Source organism: Paroedura picta, chromosome 5 (genome assembly GCF_049243985.1).
Source record: "Paroedura picta isolate Pp20150507F chromosome 5, Ppicta_v3.0, whole genome shotgun sequence".
Taxonomy (NCBI): domain Eukaryota; kingdom Metazoa; phylum Chordata; class Lepidosauria; order Squamata; family Gekkonidae; genus Paroedura; species Paroedura picta.
The window spans coordinates 77,759,998-77,781,222 of record NC_135373.1 but is presented as its reverse complement, the minus strand read 5'-3'; the positions used below and the strand labels follow the sequence as shown (position 1 = coordinate 77,781,222).

The 21,225-nt window shown below is 45.1% G+C and overlaps 1 protein-coding gene and 1 long non-coding RNA gene across 2 annotated transcripts in view; one reads left to right on the top strand and one right to left on the bottom strand.

Moving 5' to 3' along the window:
• The window catches only part of SLC38A4 (solute carrier family 38 member 4), a 40,518-nt gene extending 25,612 nt beyond the window's left edge, over positions 1-14,906 (top strand). The window contains exons 12-16 of the mRNA XM_077338645.1: positions 679-779; positions 4,693-4,817; positions 9,618-9,762; positions 12,278-12,375; positions 13,155-14,906. Of these exons, the coding sequence (XP_077194760.1) occupies positions 679-779; positions 4,693-4,817; positions 9,618-9,762; positions 12,278-12,375; positions 13,155-13,256 (571 nt within the window). The 3' untranslated portion in view covers positions 13,257-14,906. The remainder of the gene's footprint in view (positions 1-678; positions 780-4,692; positions 4,818-9,617; positions 9,763-12,277; positions 12,376-13,154) is intronic.
• LOC143837992 (uncharacterized) overlaps positions 1-21,225 on the bottom strand; it is a 137,241-nt gene that overhangs the window by 93,603 nt on the left and 22,413 nt on the right. The window lies entirely within an intron of this gene.

The following is a 21,225-nucleotide window of genomic DNA, read 5'->3' as shown; positions in this document are numbered from 1 at the left end:
CAATCAATCCATAGTTTTGTATGACATTGTTCCAGATTTCTAGCTGCCACACTGTTAGAATTGTTGTGTGGATGGAGGTTACATAATAATTAATCCAGTATAAAACTGATGTAAATGATGTAATAAAGACACCCAACATAGTAGGTCAGAAATAAAAACTTTAGAAAAGGTTTTGAAATATACATATTTGACATGATAGTCTATTGTAAACCTGGATATATAGAAAAGCTGTGTTTTTGGACAAAAAATATGGCTAAATTGTAGAGCGTCTGCTTTGTACACCGAACAACACAAGGACAATTCTTATTATTTCCAGTTAAATGATCATAAGTATAGGGGATGACTTTTGTGGGTATGGCTCTGGTTCAGTGGCATTTTGTTTACATACAGAATGTCCCAGATTCCGTCCAGTTAAAATAATCAGATAGTAAGGGGATGTGAAAGACTTCTTCCTGATAACACAGAGAAACACAGATCTGGACAGACCAAGAGGCAGATTCAGTAAAAGGCAATTTCATGTGTATATTTGTATGGTCCTTGGCTTGTGGTTCTGGAGAACTTCCATTCAAAGTAGACAATATAATGCTAAATGGGCCACTGATATGACTGCCTATCTACATATATTTCTTGAAAAATTCATAATTAATTGCATATTGTTTCTTATATTTTCTTCTGCAGCCGATCACGGAAACGGATGCAAAATGTTTCCAATGTCTCCATCACTGGGATGCTTATCATGTATCTACTAGCTGCCCTATTTGGCTACCTTACATTTTATGGTGAGTCTCTAGAAGTCTTGTGATATTCAAGATTTTTTATTATTATGAAACCTTTGTTTTCTTATCACCTTTGTTTTCAGTTTTTCTTCTGCTTTACAAAATGCTTTGCTAGCTTTGTGAAAGAAAGAACATTTGGTTGGATCCAACCAGCTTTTCCAGAATTGAAAAAGAGAGGAAGAGTTCCCCTTCAACCACCAAAAAAGCTATGCTGGAGATCATGGGACATGCATGGACAAAAGCCATGTGGGATGGGGTCTGCAGTGGGTGAGGTAACAAGAAAAAGTGGGCTGGATCCAACATGCCAATATATTTAATTTTCAACATGATCCCATCTGTGGCTCCTTAAATCCATGAACTGTGGTTATGGGTAGACAAGACAGATTTTTCAACAAACCTGAGGAAAATGGCATGTTTGCAGGTAAAGTTTTTTTTTTAATCTACAGAAAGATAGAAGCAGCACCTGTTGCTTAAGAAACAAATGTTCTAAGTGACTGTTAGGTAACATCACTATTGCTAGCATTCAGGCCTTGGTTTCTGTCAATAAAGGGCAGAGGAAGAGGCAATGCCCATTCCAGGGTCTTTGAGGAAGGATTCATCAGAGCCAGGCCTGCCAGCAACCAGAAATTACTTCCTACCATTCAACTCACATGTCCTAGACAAGCCAAGCTACTACTTTTTAACAGCCTTGCTACTGTTCAGCAGCAGTTCACCAGCCATTGTGGTATAGTGGTTAGATTTTTAGATTAGGATCTGGATTCAAATTCCAAAGCTCATGTGGAAGTTCACTGGGTGACTTTGGGCCACTCAACCTAACCTACCTCTCAGGGTTGCTATGAGGATTAAAAGGAGCAGAGGAGAATGATGTAAGGTGATTTTGGTTCTCATTGGGAGAAAAGGTTGGCTATAAATGAAGTAAATAAATAATAAATATAACTGATGATGGGAGACAGATAAAAAGCAGGTTGGCTGATGGGTGGAAAGGAGAAAAGGAAGCAAGCAAGAGGGAGAAGATATAGGGGCTGCCAGGAAAAGAGGAAATTGTGTGGGGAGGGAATAACAAGGAAAGTGAGATGCTTCCTGCAAGTCCTTGAAGTTTTCTCATGATGCAGCTGGGCCAGATTTTTCCTGAAGAAAGGCTGCTAGGGGAAGGGAAGGAGGGAAAACTGCAGACAGAGGGGGCAGATAAAGGTAGGTAGTCTCATGGGTGGGATGGACAGCAGAAAGCAGGTAAAGAGTAGAGGCTATGGGGGCTTTCAAGGAAAGGGAATGAGGAAATAGTGGATGAGATGCTCCATGGAAGACCTTCTGGGTGCCACACATTATTCTAAAATTCCTTTAAGAGCTATTGCTTTGCAGGTGAACACCTTCCTGCCATAGACGACACAGACACCTCATATATTGACATTAAATTGGCCACAACTTTATTAACATAGCGTTGGACAGCATGGGGAACAGATACAGCCATCTTGTAGCCATCCGGCCACAAGGCAACCCCAGTTTAAGCCAGTAGGCATGCCCTGGTACCTCTGGTGTCCTCCAGGCTCTCCCGAGCACCCAGTGGCCTGTTGATTGACAGGGAAGTGGCATCAATTTGGAACCCTTTGAGGCGTGAACCTCTGTTCAGTTCCAATTGCCACCCAGAACTGTGGTTCTGCTGCCAGGGCCCCAGCTCCATGAGCGGGTTTGCCTGGCTCCACATTCTCACAGTCTCTTATGGAGGCCCCCTTTACTACAGCAGGCCAGCATGCAGGCTTGGCCAGCTCTCGAATAGATCTTCCCCATGCCACTTACTGCCACAGAGCAGGGGAGTGGGGCCCCATACTCCTGCTCCTGCCAATGCTCCCAAGCTGGAACAATGCATGACAGGCGTCATGCAACCGTAAGTCCATCCCCCATTCTGAGAGATGGACTCTGTCTTTCCTATACAGTGCCCATAAATGGTGACTAATGTCAGGGTGTGGGATACACCAGCCCCCTGTTTCTGCCAAAAACTTAGACACCATCTTGTTGACTTTCCTTCTGGTGACATTCACCTTCTGTGGGGAAAGGGCCCCTCCCCAAACACGCCATTCCAGCAGGGATGACCACCCAATTTGGGTCTTCGGAAATCGTAGACCAATAATCTTAAAATCACGACAGATGTAATCCACAAACCAAGCTCTCTTAACCTTTGTGAGATCATTCTCACCTAACTGTATTAACTATGTCAGGGGTACCAGTATGATGGACAGCTGTGGCCAGGTCATCTAGAAGTGATGCCCAGTGCATTCCACGCCGTCCTGCCCAGGAAATTCGAAATCAGCCTTCGAGCCCCGTGTTGTTGTTCCACCCGGACCGTACTGCGTAGCGCCAGTGTGCAATATTATGGCCGATAATCAAGACCTTTGGAGCCTCTTTTTCCAAACCTGTAATATTGAATATGTTATATATTCAGGGCGAATGTACCGCTCGTATGCCCTCAAATGCCAACAACCCACCACCATGACTCTGTCTGGAAGTAAACCACTGGCTGCAGAGTCCGTCGCTGCCCCAATCCGGAAAGAGTGGGTGCTGTACTGGTTGGCCAGCAACCCCATCCAACCCAGTGTGGTACGTAGCATGGCCCCAAACTGATATTGAGTCAAATGAGTACCATCCAAATGGATTAACAGTGGACCCCCCGTGTCTGGGCAGACCAAGAGGAAAGCCCTTGTACTGCGTACAGGGCAGGACCCCATCTTATGAGAAGCCTGTAAAACAATGATCGTGCCACATCCCAATTGATCAGTTTTGGAGCAGCATAGAATAATGTGAAGATCTCCTTTCAAAATTTGCACGCCTTCTCTTGCAATAGCTCAGGTACCAAGATCACTACTGGAGTTTGCCAACAGCTCTGAACTCCTAAAGGCACCATAAAAAGCCAGTGTAAACGTTGTTCCAAATAAAAATGTCGCATATGTATTGATGCACACCCCCAGTAGGTGGTTTAACAAGCTTTCTAAAATGCCACAGGAAATAGGATGCCTGGCATCCCCACATGTTGGTGTTGCTCTTTTCCATCTGGCAATTGCCCGGCATGCAAGAAAAGATGACAAGGAAGCCCACCACCCCTGTGCCTTGCACAAAAATGTCAAACCCGCTAACTGCACATTCATAGTCCTGGGAGAAACTCGCTGAGTACGCAAGTGCCACAGGTAGCGTAGGACCCTGTCCTCTGTAATAGGAAATGCATAGGAAATGCATGCTAGCTCTCTCTGCCTCCTCCTCTCTGCCCTTCATAGAGAAGTGGGTAGGCGCCTCCTACCCACTTCTCTATGAAGGGCAGAGAGGAGGAGGCAGAGAGAGCCAGCATGCGCTCTCTCCTCCAATCAGCCACTGCCAGCCATACTCACCCCAAAGGACTATGGGACATGTAGTCTGGAGCCCTCCAGCATTTTCTCCTGCAATAGGAAATTCCCCGCTGCAGCAATTGCACCCTGGGGTAAGTCCCGTTCGCTTTTATTACATAGTATGAAAGAAATAGTAGATGCAGGCATGAAAGGAGTTGCCAATAGTGGCTTATATGAACCACCATTAATTGTTACATCTACAAAAAAACAAAGTATGGTTGTGACAGTTACTTCATCTACTCAGCCTCTCTGCTGACAAAGTGATAAGCAGTTCTCAGCAACAATGCCAGGACTGTGCATTTTACTTCTTCATCCATTGAAGTCAAGTCCATTTAGGACTGCACTATCAGAAATTCAGCCAGGGTTAACGCAACAAATTATTCTCAGTTCTGACAAGTGTTATCTCTGCACTAGATCTAAACCACTAGACCAATAATTGTCTGTCTTGTGATACTATTACTTCTTTATTCAATCACTTTTACCCTTTGGGATATATATATATATTCAATGGCTGAAAGAGGTATTTTTTAATTTCTTTTCTTTAGGGGAAGTCGAAGATGAGCTACTTCACACATATACCAGAGTATACACTTTTGACACTCTGCTCTTGATGGTTCGCTTTGCAGTGCTTGTAGCTGTGACACTGACGGTGCCAATAGTCCTGTTCCCTGTAAGTCAGAATATTATTTATATGTTACTAGGTCAAAGCTGAAATTGCTGTCTGTCTCTCTCTCTCTCTCTCACACACACACACACACACACACTTGGAAATTCACTTGTTCACTTGACATTGTTTCACCAGCCATATTTTTGAACAGGATTCCCCAGGGTGCTGCTCATGGGTGCCATACTACTTCCCATATGCTTCCCTTGGCAGTCATCAAGTTTTTTCAGAAAGCAGGCACAGCCATGGTAAGGCAGGGGATGTCATTATCTGCTTTACTCAAAACATTTTCCATTGGAGGATAAGAAACACTGGTAACCTAGGCTTTCCTTAGTGTGTAGTTCAAATCCCTCTGCAGTCTTTCCATCTTCCCAGGAAGTATGCGGAGGGAGGTATTCTGTTTGACTCTACTTCCTGTGGCAGCCATTTTAGGACGGCACTTACCACCCCCTTTCAAAATTCCAAAAGTGCCTACAGGAATAAAAATATAACAGACCCCTGATTTAGCATTGAAGAAATCCAAGCCCACCTCCTTTTTTAGTGTACTCTCAGCAGGTAAAGTGTATCCATTATCATTTAGAATATTAGTCATCTTTCTGTCTAAGATGGTAGTGCTTACACTGTGAATGGCTTGAAACTCCCCCACAGGGGTGTCATGAGCCTCAGTCTCCTGAGCTAACCACAGAGCTGCCAAGTTTCCTCCTTTGCCCTGTTCATTTTCCAGAGACTTGACTCATTTTCAGCTGCTCGTCATACAGGAGTTAATAGCCATTGTCTATTCCAGTTGCCTCCACCAGCTGAGCCCCTCCCTTTGGCACCACTAAGCTGCAGAGACTTGGTTTACTCCTGGCTGGTGGTGAAACAGGAGGTGATGGCCATAGCAAAACTCCTGTTACCTCCCAGATTTGTGCTAGTGGCACCTGGGTTCACACTGAACCTGGCAGTGATGTCAGATCACATTTCCAAAAGTTTCAGATCCACTAAACAGAACCATAACTTTTCCTCCAAAGACCTGGTGCTCCTTTTCTCCATTTTCCTCAACCAGGTGATGTAAGTTAGGCAAAATAAGAAAGGCGTCTTTCACATTGCCTTAAACATCCACTTGCATTACCCAATGTCAGCATGTTTTTTTCTTGTGTTTGAACAAATTTGTAAACATCCCATGACTCTCATGCCTTCACCGTTTCCCCTGGTTCCTATTAAAGCTGGTTTCTCCCACCCTTTTTTCCTCCGAGTGAAATGTATGGTCAAAAAAGCCTCTGTGGTGACTTCAGCACAACCTGCCCGCCAAAACCACCCAGAGAGTGCAGGCAGGTTTGGATGCTTTTAAAAAAAATTCATCCCAGTGTGGAAACATTTCAGCAATGGAAGGGGACTGTATTGAAACAAGCAGTCACTCTCATTGGAAATGCCATCCTCGTTGCTCTACCTTGTGTGTGTGTGTGTGTGTGTGTGTGTCTGGTCTGGTCAGTCTGGTCTCCTTTCTCTGCCTTTCTCTCCAGTCTGAGAGAGCTGTGATCATGTACCCCTCTTGTTTTACATGAGAGAAATCATCTCAAAGCCAACAGTGCTACTCTTGCATAAAATCTACCAAATTGTCTCTTGACCCTTTGCATCTTCCTCCTCAGTTGCAAACATCCTTCTTTTGGTTACATTCTTTTAATGTTTCCAGTTTAAAATGTCAATGGCCAAGTGATTGAGCAAACAATTTCTGTGCTTCAGAGTTGCTGTTCGAGAACCTACTGCACTTTACATAAGAGTGAATGAGGCTACTCTAATGTAGGAAGGTGGCAAGAACAAGGCTGCTGAAATGCAGAAAAATGGGGGAGGGGGAAACACGGAACAGAGGGAACATGAGGGGCAGTCTGAACTGATCCCATGAATAGTGCAATCATCAGAAGTGGCATGATACATGTGGAAACACAAAAGGTGGCCGCAGTCTGAAAAACCCAAAGAGAGAGAAGGCCCAAGGTTATTCAGTAAGCTGTATGGCTGACTGGGGATGGAGATCAAGATCTCCTCAGTCTCTCAACCACTGCACCACACTAGGTGTCAGCCATAGCTAAAAGACAGTCTGCAGTTTTCTCAAGGTGGCTTCAGTTGCTCATGATGTATTTCAGATAAAACAACAGGAAGTTCCAGTGGTGAAGATCTTGAACATTTTGAATAAGCTGGCATTAGCTGACAGATGGCTTTGAGACTGGTGGAATGCCAACAGCAGATCTTACATAAATGACCCCTTTCTCCACTCCAGTTTAGCATATATGCTTTATCCTTCACAAATAGGCTTTCCCCAAGTCTTTCCTTGGAAAGCCTCTAACAGTTTTCCCTTGGTTAGAATCATAGAATCACAGAGTTGGAAGGGGCCATACAGGCCACCTAGTCCAACCCCCTGTTCAATGCAGGATCAGCCCTAAGCATCCTAAAGCATCCAAGAAAAGTGTGTATCCAACCTTTGCTTGAAGACTACCAGTGGTTCTTGACTCAGGCCTCAATGGAAAACCCAGGAGCCAAATTCTCCCTCTGAAAGAATAAAGCCTGCACCTTTAAGAGAAAATTCCAGTTCTGTTGGGAATTTCAGTTTTCAAAAGTCTCCCACTTTCTAGCTGGGGGTTGGCCCCCTGTAGCCTGGTTAGTGATTTGGGGACTGGACTACAATCCTGTGACTGCATGTGCACTTTGTATCTCCCCCACATTAAGCAAGGAAAGTTTTGGACAGATTATAAATTACCAAGTGTTGTATAATTGCTAGAGTGTTGGATGGGAACCTGAGAGGCAAAAGTAAGAATCCTTTCTTGGTTATGAAGCTTACTGGGTGACCTTGGGCCGGTCATGCTCTTTTAGTCTAACTACCTCAGAGAGTTATTGTCAGGATGAAAGGGAGGGGGAGGAAAGAAGAAGGACATGGGCCACCCCAAGTTCCTTCAAGAAAGGGGGTAATAAAATGTGCTAAATAAGTATACCAGGTTGGTTTCTTGCCTGCACAATGACTGATTGTTTATTTCTTTTAAAATGTTTTTCTTTTTAACAGCCTAAAATTAAGCTGTTGACTGTGCTTCTGGGACTCAAAAGCAGGCATCGGGGGCAGATCATAAGTGAATGTGCGGAGACCTCACCTCTTGAACAACTGGGGTGGTTTAAAAGAAAAAACATGTTCAAAGAAAACTGACTAGGGTGCAAGGAAAGGAAAAATACTGCTTTGTTCTGGCTTTCAGTGATACCAGTAGCTTTCAGTGGGTTTCTCAAGGGAAGTCACAGTCATGCAGAGGTGAATGCAAGTATTGTTGACAGAGCCTACATAGTATGCATCAGACTTCCCAGCTGATGCAGTACAACAGCTCTCAGCAGACTAAGTTTCTCAAATTACACTTGCATGAGGTCTGTAAAGGCTATCCTGTTGCATGGAGTGACGTTTGCATTCTGTTCCACAAGTCCCTCATACTCCCTGCTTTCAGGCATCATACCACGTTCAGCAAAATGTAACACTATATGCCCACAGGTGTAAAGAGCCCCAGTAGAAGCAAGACACTCACAAATTGGTCCCCTATTGCCAAGTTCACTCAGAAATCACTCCCAGTTAGTACAGACAAACTGGACAAAGAGGGAAAGTCATTTGGAATCCTGGCAAATCCCTTTCCCTTCTTCCCTGCCTTTGTTTGACAGATTCTTCACATCACCAGTCTATTTTTAAGTTGCCTTAGAGGTCATTTTCCAAGTCATAATTGTCTGACTATCTGGGAAATCCCCTAAGTAGATATAGACCCCTGTCATAGGAATAATAGATTTACTTGGCTGACCCTGGCACCAAACTGCTAGACTTGATTGAGTTCACCTCTCCAGCTGTACATCCCCACTCCATTTCACAAAGGGGATTTAGTCTCCACTGTCACCAGCAATTCACTAGAAGCATTGCACCATGGCAGCCTTGCAACTGCTCTACTTGTTCCAAATTCAAATTTTCTTTTCATAGCCTATGTCCAAGTCAGTAGCAAAGTTCCCATTGATTTTAAGGCTCTCAGAATACACCCCAATAGTCTGGCAAAACAATCTGTTGACCATTGAGATCCTACACTTAGAACTTCTTGAAGGAGTGAGAGAATGTCAGTGTAACACTATCTGGAGGCTGGCAAGCAGACAGGTTGTTGACCTTTTACCTACTTATTAAGTCTGAGAGCTGCAGATATGAAGTACGGTCCAGTGACTTCAATGGCTTTTGAATTGTATAAATCTTCTTAAGATTGCACTGCTGGTGTGTCTATTTTCTTGATGACATTTTTTCAAGAATTAATTACTACGTTTTGTGGATTTTTTAATAAACAAAGTCTGAGTCCTGTGGCACCTTCAAGACCAAGAGAGTTTAATTCTGGGTATGAGTTTTCATGAGCATGCATAGCAAGCTTTCTTCCTTTGCTTCTGACCAACATGGCTACCCACCTGAATCCAATTTTTTACTGAAAGCATTTTTGAAAGAGTTATCAGTAAAGTTGGGAAGTTCTCTGTGGATTTGTTGATGAGGCTCAGGATTTTCTCTGTGTTGCACATCATTTTTACTAGAGTTTCTTGAACATCTTTTCTATTTATGTCCTATATACTTCCATTTATCTCATATGCTACTATTAATATTTGATGTTCTGCCTAAAAGAACACAGACCATTCATAAAATTACATAATTATAATCCAGGGGAATTCTCACAAAGAAGAACATGAGAAAGATATTTTAATTTACTTTCATTACTATTTTTTGCTGCAACAGTATGTAGAATGTATCTTAAAGTATTCTTATCTATCATTTCTATTCCTTTACAGATTCGAACATCAGTTTCTACACTTTTGTTCTCAAAAAGGCCTTTCAGTTGGATGAGACATTTTCTCATTGCTGCAGTAATCCTTGCCCTTAACAACATCTTAGTAATTTTTGTGCCTACTATTAAAGACATCTTTGGATTCATAGGTAACTTTGTTTTTTAAAAACTCTCAATTGACTGAGTCTTCAATGAGAACAGAATAGAAGAAGAAGAGTTGGTTCTTATATGCCGCTTTTCTCTACCCGAAGGAGTCTCAAAGCAGCTTACAGTCACCTTCCCTTTCCTCTTCCCACAACAGACACCCTGTGGGGTGGGTGAGGCTGAGAGAGCCCTGATATTACTGTTCGGTCAGAACAGTTTTATCAGCGCCGTGGCAAGCCCAAGCTCACCCAGCTCGCTGCATGTGGGGGAGTGCAGAATCAAACCCAGCATGCCAGATTAGACTCCTAACCTCCTAACCACTACACCAAACTGGCTCTCCTAACCACTACACCAAACTGGCTCAAGAATAGCTCATGTTAAAGAGCAATCTAGTCTTGTGCATTGGTTACAGCAGCCTTTCTCAACTTTTTTACCAATGAGAAATCCCTGAAACATACTTCAAGCTTCAAGAGACCCCAGAAGTGATACAATCACTCAGAATATGGCTGGGAAGCAGTATTGTATACACATGCGTCTGCCCCCACCCCCCCCACCCCCTCCAGGCCTATCACTGGCCATTTCGGAACTCCGGGATTGAGAGACATGTCTGAGAGGCCAGATGATGGTGTTCTGGGAGGTCATTCCAAGTGTAAGGGGAGAAAGGGAAGAATTATTTGAAGCAGCAGAATCTCCTTAGTCAGCTGAAGGTGGCACGGTGGAAGAGTCTGGGTCATAGACAGGGATATTTCACAGTATGAGAACAGAGAAATGGGAATAGGAATATAGACAGCTTCTTAGGTGATAAGCTTGTATTGTGCTGAATATGGGAGCAAACAGGAAATTGGTGCATTTATCTGTTTGTTTATTTATTTGGAGACTGCTATACCACTCTCTCAAAATTGGATGCCTTGGGACTGTTTACAACATAACATTGAACAATATAACAATATAAAAGCCAGAAACATAAATTAAGTTACTGTAGAAGTCAATATGGTTTAAAATACAATTGAATTAATATAAAACAAAAATTTTAAATCACTAGCCCCATAAGGGGGGAGGGGAAGGAGGAGAAATGGGGAAAGCCCTGATCAATATTATCATTGCTAGCCCCAGCCATAAGCCTGGCTAAAGAACTCCATCTTGCAGGCCTTGTGGAATTGTTCAAGTTTCTGCAGGTCCCTGATCTCACTAGGGATCTCATTCCACCAAGCAGGAAGCAGTATTATGTGATCAAAGCAATGAGAGATGTCTGGCTTTTGCACCAGAGTTCTGGATAGAGGTGAAGCATCTGAAGTACTTCTCTAGAAAACTAGGTAATCAAGGCGAGGATTGACCAGAATATGAACCAGAGTTTTTTTGTGGGGAAGAAGAAAGAAAATGACTTTAATATGCACTAAACATGGGGAGCAAAGGAGAAAGAACAATCACAAATCCAATGCTGCCTTCCTGTTCTAGAAGAATTATGATGATGTTACCAATGGATATGGAGAGCATACACTGAGGATCTTGGGGAAAATATTAGAAGCTCATTCGATAATACATTGAACTATCAGACAGATGACTTTAATGGATGAAGGACAAACTTCCAGTTGATGTTACCAGTCTCTTGGTAGAATTTAAAGTGATAGGATTTGATATCTGTAGAGAGAACAGAAGACGGCTGAAGGCAGATCCATAAGAGGTCCCAACAGCTTCTTCCTTTAGAAATATTTAGTAAGTAATAGATGAGTTAAGCAAGATCCAGCTAAGGACAGAGCCTTGGAAACTCAGGTAATGAAGGGAATCAAGCAAGGAAGAGTAAGAGATTGCATCAACAGCAGCGGAGAACACAAGGATATGCTAGTTTTCTGTGTGTATGAATGTTTTCTCATGGGGGTGGTTTCTATCAAGTGAGCCTCTAGACCTGTAGGTCTTCAAAAGGTTTTTGAATAACTAGTTCTCTAAAAGGCTGAAGGGCATTAACTAGCTCCCACAACAGTATCTAGTTGAGAATTTGTTCTGTGACTAAACAATTGTTCTCTATCAGCAAATAAATGTATTAATCAATAAGGCTGCCTCTATTAGTATAATAACAAAGGTCGATTTGGGATAATTGATCTATGACAACTGTTCCACATCATGGTACCACAAGATGGTTACAATGTCCCATCACCCTAGTCTGATAGTACAAATATTTTGCATTAAATCAGTGCCAGAAATACAGGAAAGCCTTAAATCATCCACAGACAGCATGCTTTATGCCCCCGTGTAGTATATCAGAGCAACTAGTACAAACACTGGCAATCACTACACTACCAATTTCTTCTCATAGGAAAATGTACCAGTGCTTTCCTGATTGATTTACAGATATGTGAAGCATTATTATTCAAAATTCCCACTTTCTCTGGAATGTTCCCAAATGTAGGAGCCTAAAACTATATTGTGCTACAGAGATAAATCAACATATCTCTATTTAGTGACTTGCTTTTTTCCTAAGCATTCTGTCTCTTACCACATAATTATTTGCATTTCCTACCCCAGGTGCTTCTGCTGCCACAATGCTGATTTTTATTCTTCCTGCTGCCTTCTACCTTCGTATTGTCAAAAAAGAGCCTATGAGGTCACCTCAGAAGATTGGAGTAAGTAGGCCATGAATGGGTTTGATTACTCCAATATTTTCAACTAGGGTACAAACCATCTCAAGAACAAAAGTTTTTGATGAATTTTGGGTGGTTCATGTGATGAATTTTGGGTGATTCATGAAACCAACACAAACCATACATTTCCATACAGAGTGTCACCACTCAATCAAAATGTTTATCAGACTTCAAAAGCAGGGGAGGCTCCCTGTGAATTTGGTATATGTAGCTTACATGAATCCATTCTATATACTTTTGTACCTGACATTTCCCCCAAAAGCACTTTCCTGGAGGCATCTTCTTTGGGGGAGCCCATAACTCAAACCCCCTAAGTCCAATCTGTAGAAGTAGAGGACAAGTAGAGGAGGGCAAATAGAGGAGCATCAAGGGAAGGTCCCTTGCAAGTTTGTGGTCTCTAACTTTCACAGGTTATATTCTATACACTCTGAATATGTGCCTGTCATTTCCCTGAAAAGCATTTTCCTGGCAACATCTTCTTTGGTCATAACGTGGACTCCATAAATCCATTCCAAACTCAGATGGCAGATGGAGGAGAGTCAGCTGGAGATCCCCTGTGACTTTGGTATCTCTGGTATGCCATTCCACCATATCACAAACCAAACCAATTTTTGACATCTAGGAATACATAGTGGTTCATGACTCACAAACAGGGCACACTACAAACTGAAACAAACCACATTTTTTCAGTTTGTTCCCATCCCTATTTTCAGCTATCTTTTGTATTCATTTGGGATTTTTGCTTTTGTTTCCCTCCTCAGGCTTTGATGTTCCTCATTGTCGGCATCATCTTTATGATCGGGAGTATGACCCTCATAATGCTGGACTGGGTGTACAATTCTCCAGGGTCCAAGCCCCATTAATCTGGAGGAGAAGAGAAAGGAATCTGTCTTTTCCTACTCAAAATGGTCAACTGCCATCATCCACACAAAGAGAGAAAAAGACTTTTGACCATAGAAGATGGGGACAGTACTTCTAGACAATAACTAGAAGATTCCAAAGACTTTACTAGTAATGTCACTAGGAACCTATGGAATATGAAAGCACTCTTTTATAAGGGTGAATTATTTATGTATCAAAACCTGTGCCATGCTCTTCTGGGCCAGGAGAGAATTACAGAAAGGTGTGTGCTGGGGATGCGCAGAGTTCACAGTGCCCATAGTGCTCACAACTGTTACTGTTATTCTTTTGATAACCACCATTTCTCAAGTACTGGGAGGCAATGCAGAAGTTCAAGAGTTACCCAGGTGCCTTTTAAAACTGAGAAATCGAGGCCAGAATATTTATAAGTTATCCAAAAACTGAGATCATCAAACTCTCAAGTGTAACTGCTAAACTTAAGGGTATCTATATATACGTATAGTGTATACACATAGACACAGAGGAGCAAACAAAAGAAACAGTTGTTTAAAACAGCTGTCCATGAAGCTAGCAAGTACAATCAAACCAGGCTTTACACATAAGCTGTGCACACCAATTCTGATAAGCATTTTACACATTAAGCAGAAAGTTCTATTAATCGACGTATCATCACTGAAATGGAGTTGTGCTGATAAATTCTTCAATGATACCTCCTTATACCTACTTTCAAACATAAGCTTTTGTCTCTTTCTAAACTGGTCATCCTTGATTTTTGAAGGACTTTGAGCTTAGCATAGTCTGAAGAATTATCCTCCCCCCCAAAAAAACCATGGCCATATCCCTGACATGATGTTTCTTATTAGAAGCACTGTACTTAGAGAGAGAAAATGATCTTGGGGCCACCCATTCAGAAATGCTAGCTTTTTAGTTATCAAAATGCACTATCCATCCTACATGTAGCATTCATAGGCACTCTATATATTGGTGTGCCTGTGTTACTCTCCTAAACTGCCTGATCCCCACCCAAGTCACAAAATGGATAAACATTTATAAGAGTGATCATCATCATACTAAGAGTCTCAAAGATTTGGTAAGTACATTTTAAATGTGATGGTCTGGCTAGCTAGTGCTTGCTTGCCACAAAATGATTTTTGGTGAGTACCATCATGTCTATGCCGGCCCAACTTCTGATCCTGCAAATATATAGTTTTGATTTAAAATACTGAACAAGCACTATCTCAGTCGCTGATTAGTCTTCCATTGTGTCTCAAATGGATGAAAGGAAAACACAAGGAATGTGAAAGCGCCCTAACCAGTATTCTTCAATGCATTGTTATTTCATAAATGTTCAGTGCGGGAAACTGTAATCACTTCTATCCATGTGCTATATAAATATTTATGTATATAGTCTTATTCTCTATCTGAATTTTCATATACGATACAGTGTTTTTGATTTTTATATCTCTATTTGTGTAGTTGTTGTTTGTTTTCAGAGTCATAAACTTTATACCTATTGTTAAGTAGGGAGAAGTTACTTTGATAGGGTCCTAAAAGGTTGACTTTACATGTCAGTGCTTGAAATTCATTTTCTGACTTAAGACAGTCCAGTATTACAAATATTGGTTACAATAAACATCAAGAATTCAGGGTTATTGGCTGCTTCTTTCCACCTGTTGTTTCAAAAATTACATATAGGCAAAATAGATTAGACTTTGAGCTCAGTATGAACATGCACTCCTAAGGAGAAAGAACCCTTTCATTGGGTTTAGGGGGATGGAACTGTAATTAGGATTGTGCTGTAAGACTTCTTGCTAGGAACACTGTTTCCAATGTCCATACAATGCTAATGCAACTTGTGAACAACTTACCTTTGAGCTACAATTCAAGTGTGAAGAGACCTTTCACTGCATAAAAATGGGCAGCCCCAGCATGAAAGTGAAAAATCCCCCAAGACTTATCTGAAGGGGGCCATTGCCGCTGCGGGGGAGGAACGCCGACAGGGACCTGGCTGGTGGGAGAGGACTCCCAGCCCTGGCATCCTTTGGTCAATGTGTGTGCTGGCATGGCAACAGGGGGCGTGGCTAAGTTAGGCGTCAGTTAAACGGATGGCCTGACATTGCTCGGCCTTTTTTCCCCCTCAGGGTGCCCGAAAACGCGTTGCTTGGTGGGAGGAGCCGTTTTCCTGGCCCAACCTCCTCGCGGCGTCAGCAAAGCCCAGCGATTTTATTTTATTTTACTTTTTGAGGGAGAAGGGATGCTAAACACACTGTGGGGCCGTTTTTGCAGGAACACTGGGCTACGCTGGTGGTGGCTGCTGGTTCCAGGGCCTTGGGACCAGGGACGGGACAGGCACATTTCATGGTGTAGCGGCAGCAGGTTCCCCTGCGATTCATGGGATGCTGGAGCTATTAAGATGCGTGGCATTGAGATCATCCACCTTAATAAAGGAAGGGGGGTCTAGGTGGGGGAAATTATTTTTCTACCTCCCACCCCCACTCCCTACAGGTTCCAACAATTATACAGGGGGTGGTTTCACTCTACAACCTTTGGGCCCATCATTTGGGGCTGTGGTGGATCCTGGCTTCAGTTCTACAACTGGGGCAGGACTGGGGCAGGTTTTTTGCGGGCCCATCTTAGTGGCATTGATCATCTGGACCACCAGCCGTGGGGGAGGAAACATCCATGGGAGACGGGGTTTTACTGAAAGGGTTTGCACAACCAAGCCTGCCAGAGGTGGTTTTCAGGTTCATGGGTCACTGTGGAAATGGCAGTTCCTCATCATGTTCACCTGTGACTCCATGGGGTCCAGGATACCAAAAATCCACTCTGTCACCAGGGCCCCATCAGGCTTTGTCTGCAGGGCCTGAGAGCCAATTTTTGGCTGACCATCAAGCTTGAGATTATGCTGTGTGACTACAGGCATGGATGGGGAGCAAGAATTCTGCTGCATATGATAAGTAGTCTCGCAAGTGGTCTTTAAACAACATCCAGGCGAGGTTGGACTTAAAGGACCATGACACCTGTAACATGAAAGTGGGGCCATATGTCAGGAGGACAGAACAAGACAGAAATTAAGCCCATGGGTAGGAAGGATGGGTGGGGCATCTGTTGGGAATTCAATAGGGGCATGTGCCAACACCACAGATGCCACTTCAAGCTGTTCTGCAAGCCTTAAGGTAGAGCCCACTTGTAGAAAGAATGTGATAAGCTGGTGGGTGAACAGATGCCCTTTGGTGGGGGGCATCTCTCTTCTGAAAAAGAAGGAGGGTTGGGATCCAACGATGGAACTACAAAGAGCTACAGTTTGTTGCAAGGGCACTTAGCTGGCAGAGACCTTCTTGGGTCATCTAGTCCAACCCCATGATGTGAGCTGTAGGCACTGTTCACATAAACACAGAGTTGACAAGGACCTCCAGGGTCATCTAGTCCAATCCCCTTCTTCTGGCAGCGATCACCGTTTTGTAGATGCAAAGATTTGGCGGGGATCTCTCAAGCAGTGGTCTGGGTTTGCAAGATCACATAGTTGGCAGGGAATTCCGGAGTCATCCAGTCCAACCCCTTGCTTCACACTGCGGCAGGTTATTGTGCACCAGCTCAGAGGGTCTCCAGGGAAACCTGAAGGGGTGGCCATTGGCTTGCAGGCATGGGGGGCAATGGCATCTTTGGCAGCACATGCTGCGAGCACTCTCCACTGGCCTTGGTTGCTTATTCCTGGTGCAGGTGGGTAGGAAGGCACCCACCCCATGGGGTGGAAATGGGGCACCCAGTGGCCCTCGGCTGGCTGCCTATGGTTCGTGGCCACCGGCCAGGGCTACAACATTGTTTAGGCCAGCCAACACATGACCATCAGCGGCAATGACAGGGTCAGACAGGCAGCGTCATGGGAGCGACATGGCAGACAGGCAGCCTCATGGGGTGCCATGTGCTCTGGCTCTTGGGACATCGTTGGATGCCCCTGGAGAGCATCAGTCAGGGGCATTATGATGTGTGATGCAAGGGCCAGTCTACAGGGGGCACCAACCAGAAGGCTTCCCCAGGGGGTATATCGGCGCAAAAGGGGCTGCCTCCCCGGTGGCCAGGTGAGCCTGCAGCAATGGCCAGGCATCACCTAATGGCTTTAGGGTAGAAGAAGAAGAAGAAGAGTTGGTTCTTATATGCCGCTTTTCCCTACCCGAAGGAGGCTCAAAGCGGCTTACAGTCGCCTTCCCATTCCTCTCCCCACAACAGACACCCTGTGGGGTGGGTGAGGCTGAGAGAGCCCTGATATCACTGCTCAGTCAGAACAGTTTTATCAGTGCCGTGGCGAGCCCAAGGTCACCCAGCTGGCTGCATGTGGGGGAGCGCAGAATCGAACCTGGCTCGCCAGATTAGAAGTCCGCATTCCTAACCACTACACCAAACTGGCTCTCCTACACCAAACTGGCCATGCCTTCCACAAATGGTGTCATCACCTGGACTTGTTTGGCAGGGCAGCCAATCCCAGGTTAATGGGCCAGACTGGCTTGGAGGGGGGTGTTTTAATTACAGGTCCAGCATGGAAGTGCTGTCGGTGTGGATGGGAGAGCAATACCAAGGGATTTCCCAGGGCTCGAGCAGGAATGTACTTGGCATGATAAGTGGCTGCTTATGACTAAGACACAAGGGATGCTAGGTGCTGCACCCTAGAAGCCAGTGGAGATCTTTGGGCTGGGAAATGAAGTTAAGGAACCCACAAGGTAAGGTGCAGTGCTCTAGGGAAGCATTCATCTGGTTATATAGTCTCAGTTATGATAGATTGCAGATGGGTGAGCACCTGGTAGATCACTTCTGATGTGGGTACCTTTTCATCCCATTCAGGAATTCCCTGGCTTCATATTTATGCCAGCATGATTTGGCTCCCCATCACCTGAAGCCAGTGCTGTTTCCAGCTGAAGGGAGAAGGGGCAGACTACTGCTGATCAGTCTTCATATCTAAGCACCTGATCTGTCTGGTTGTACTCAATGGTCATCTGGGCTTTGCGTTGCAGCCCAGGTCTGCAAATATATGAGACTAGAAATATAGCCCGCTGTAAAAGGGATACAGCGGGATCTAGATACATACATTCTGTGTTGTCCCGCGGCGATGGCTCTGTAGTCAGCTCCGTGTAGTCAGTAGCGGCGGGGGAGGCGGGGAGGGGCCGGCAGCCGCGCTCCGCGCGACTGCCAGGGTCTTTTCCTGCGGGCGAGAGTCTTTTCCAATGCGGCGAGAGTCAGGCGGCTACCCGAGGGATCCTCCGGCGGGCTGACGCGACGAGAGGCGCTTCGCGCCTCTCGCCGCGTCAGCCCGCTGGCCGAGGGAGCCCTTGGCAGCCGCGCTCTGCGCGACTGACGGGGGCTCCCTCGGGCAGCGGCCTGACGCGGCGAGAGGCGCGAAGCGCCTCTCGCGGTGTCAGCCCGCCGGGCAGGGAGCCCCCGGCAGCCGCGCTATGCGCGGCTGCCGGGGGCTCTCTCAGGTAGCCGGCTGACGCTGCGAGAGGCACTTCGCGCCTCTCACCGCGTCAGGCCAGGAGGAACTGCGAGCCGCGCTGCGCGCGGCTCGCAGTTGCTGCGGCTGGGAATCGGAGGGACCAATCGGCAGGCGCTTCGCGCCTGCCGATTGGTCCCTCCGTTTGTCTGTCGTGAGGAAGGGTCCAATCCGGACCCTTCCTCATCACGGACTAATCCCACCTCCAGACCCCTTACCGAATTATATAGTCCGTGGCGCCCGTGGCGCCACGGGCGGTTTAAAGATACTGTCTGACCAGGCCAGCCTTGGGTAAGGTGACCAGATTTTAACATTGGTAAAGTGGGACACCAATGACCGGGGGGGGAGGGGTTCTTGATTTAAAATTTTGTCTATATGGAGCAACAAAAAGTTTCATAGAACGCACATAACGCAAAAATGGTATTGTAATATATATATTTTTTAATTTCAACATAAGTACAATTTGCCATGTACCCCCAGATGTCCTTCCAAAAGTGGGACAATCTGGTCACCTTAGCCTTGGGAGGAGGTGGCTGCAAACCTGTCACCTGTCCTCACCTCCACCCCATACAGCATGAGGGCCTGGGGTTGCTTGGATTCAAATTCTAGGAGTGATGGGGTCCCCTTTGACTAGAGAGTCTAGTTTCAGCTGGACGGCCTTCAGGGAGGTCGCTTAAATGATGTCTGAGGCCAGGACAGACAAGTGGTTTGGGGGGAGTGTCACATGGCTGGCATGAGTTTGGGGGGGCATCTTGGGACCAGCATGGCCACTGGCCTGGGAATGTGGCAATGGACCCCACCTACCTGAACACTGGAGACTAAGCATACTGCAGGTTCAGGGGGGTGGTTTCATGGCTGGGCTACTAGCAGCTCCAGTCAGGTCTCAGTATGCTGGCACATGGGGTTACCCCTGTATGACATCTGGGGATCAGAAGGTGTATGCACATCAGTGGTAGTTCACAATGTCACCATGGGCTGCAACCTGTTGGAATTAGGGAACCAAAGGGGGGGCTGGCCCTTGGTGCTCAAGGGGAACATGTCCAGAGCTTCAGCAGGACATGCAGTAGATATAGAGCAGGGCATCAGCTGAGGGTGATCTGCCCAGGTCAGGCGGCACAGCACTCAGATGGCAGGTGGTAGGGTGCATCTAGCCACAATAGGACTGCCTACGGGTGTCTAACAATGTATCCTGGGGGCACCAGGAGGGATGGGTCAGCACCAATCGGCGTGCGAGGGTGACCATGTTACTGTTTTCCAGTAACAACCTTTTGATTTCCTTCAGGACGGCAGTCAACGCCTAATGCTGGTTACAGAGTATGACGCCATGCGGTAGATAGGATGGCATGCTGTAAGAGTACAGAGTGGTCCATTTGGGTGCCCAGAGGCATCATCTGGCTTGGACAATATGGTGGGAGGCAGCTGGTTTCCTGGACATTGTTGCAATGCTGGACTTCCTGTGCAAGCGTGCTGGCAGATGTCTGTATTCCTCAAAGCATTGGCTGACTATCAAGGGACACTGGATTAGCTACAGTTGCAAACATTGAGCTGAACACCAGGCCATTTTGTCGCATTGGTTGCCATACGGCACTTTGCCAGGTTTGGCACGGGCATTGGCATTGCCCACCCCCTCTTTTTCAGTTTGCCATTATGTCCAGGATTTTGGACTGGATAGCCATTGAGGGGCAGGCTGTGGTGGGCTGCCTTGTGGTCGGCTGACCAAAAGAGGGCAAGTTTCTCTTCCCATGCTTGCCACGCTCAGTGTTGAATAAAGGCTGTGGCCAAATATTTTACGCCAAATTATGGTTGTCAGTGTCCTCATTAGGCGGTCAATATCCCCCTGCAAGGCAATAACATCACCTGGTCAATAACATCCTATTTTTCATCAGACCAGTTGATAACCCCGTTCTCATCCAGGGGACATTTGTGCTGATACACAATTTTTAGTTTTGTTTTCTGGTGTATGTTATTTGTGATGGTGATCTGTTCATGCAAAGGCTTTTGGCGGAATTATAACTGAACTGCAACCAAACTGAAATTTATCCTGACTTCAATGCCATCTAGTGATGAGTATTTATTTAAGCATTTTGCATGGCTGGAATTTTTAACACTAGGAAGGTTTACAATGCAAAAAATAAAATTAAATAGTGTAGCTTTAAAAGCTCAACCCTGACCACCAAAAAGCCATTTTTTAAAAAAGAAAAGCTCTTCTAAAATTTTGGGGAAATTGTTGTGCCTTCCTCTCTGAGCTTGAGCATATTCCCCAAGAAGTTTAATACAGCATTTTTATTTGGTTTTTTGGTATTCAGGGTTAAAACGTTAAAGCACTGTGATTTTGGTACTTTATCATGCAATGGCATCCTGAGACTTGAAAGGTACATGTGAGGTACATGGGGCTTAGGGAATTCTGAAAGAACTATGATGCCAAGGTCACCCAGCAGACTTCATGTGAAGGAGTGGGGAATCAAACCCAGCTCTCCAGATTAGAGTCT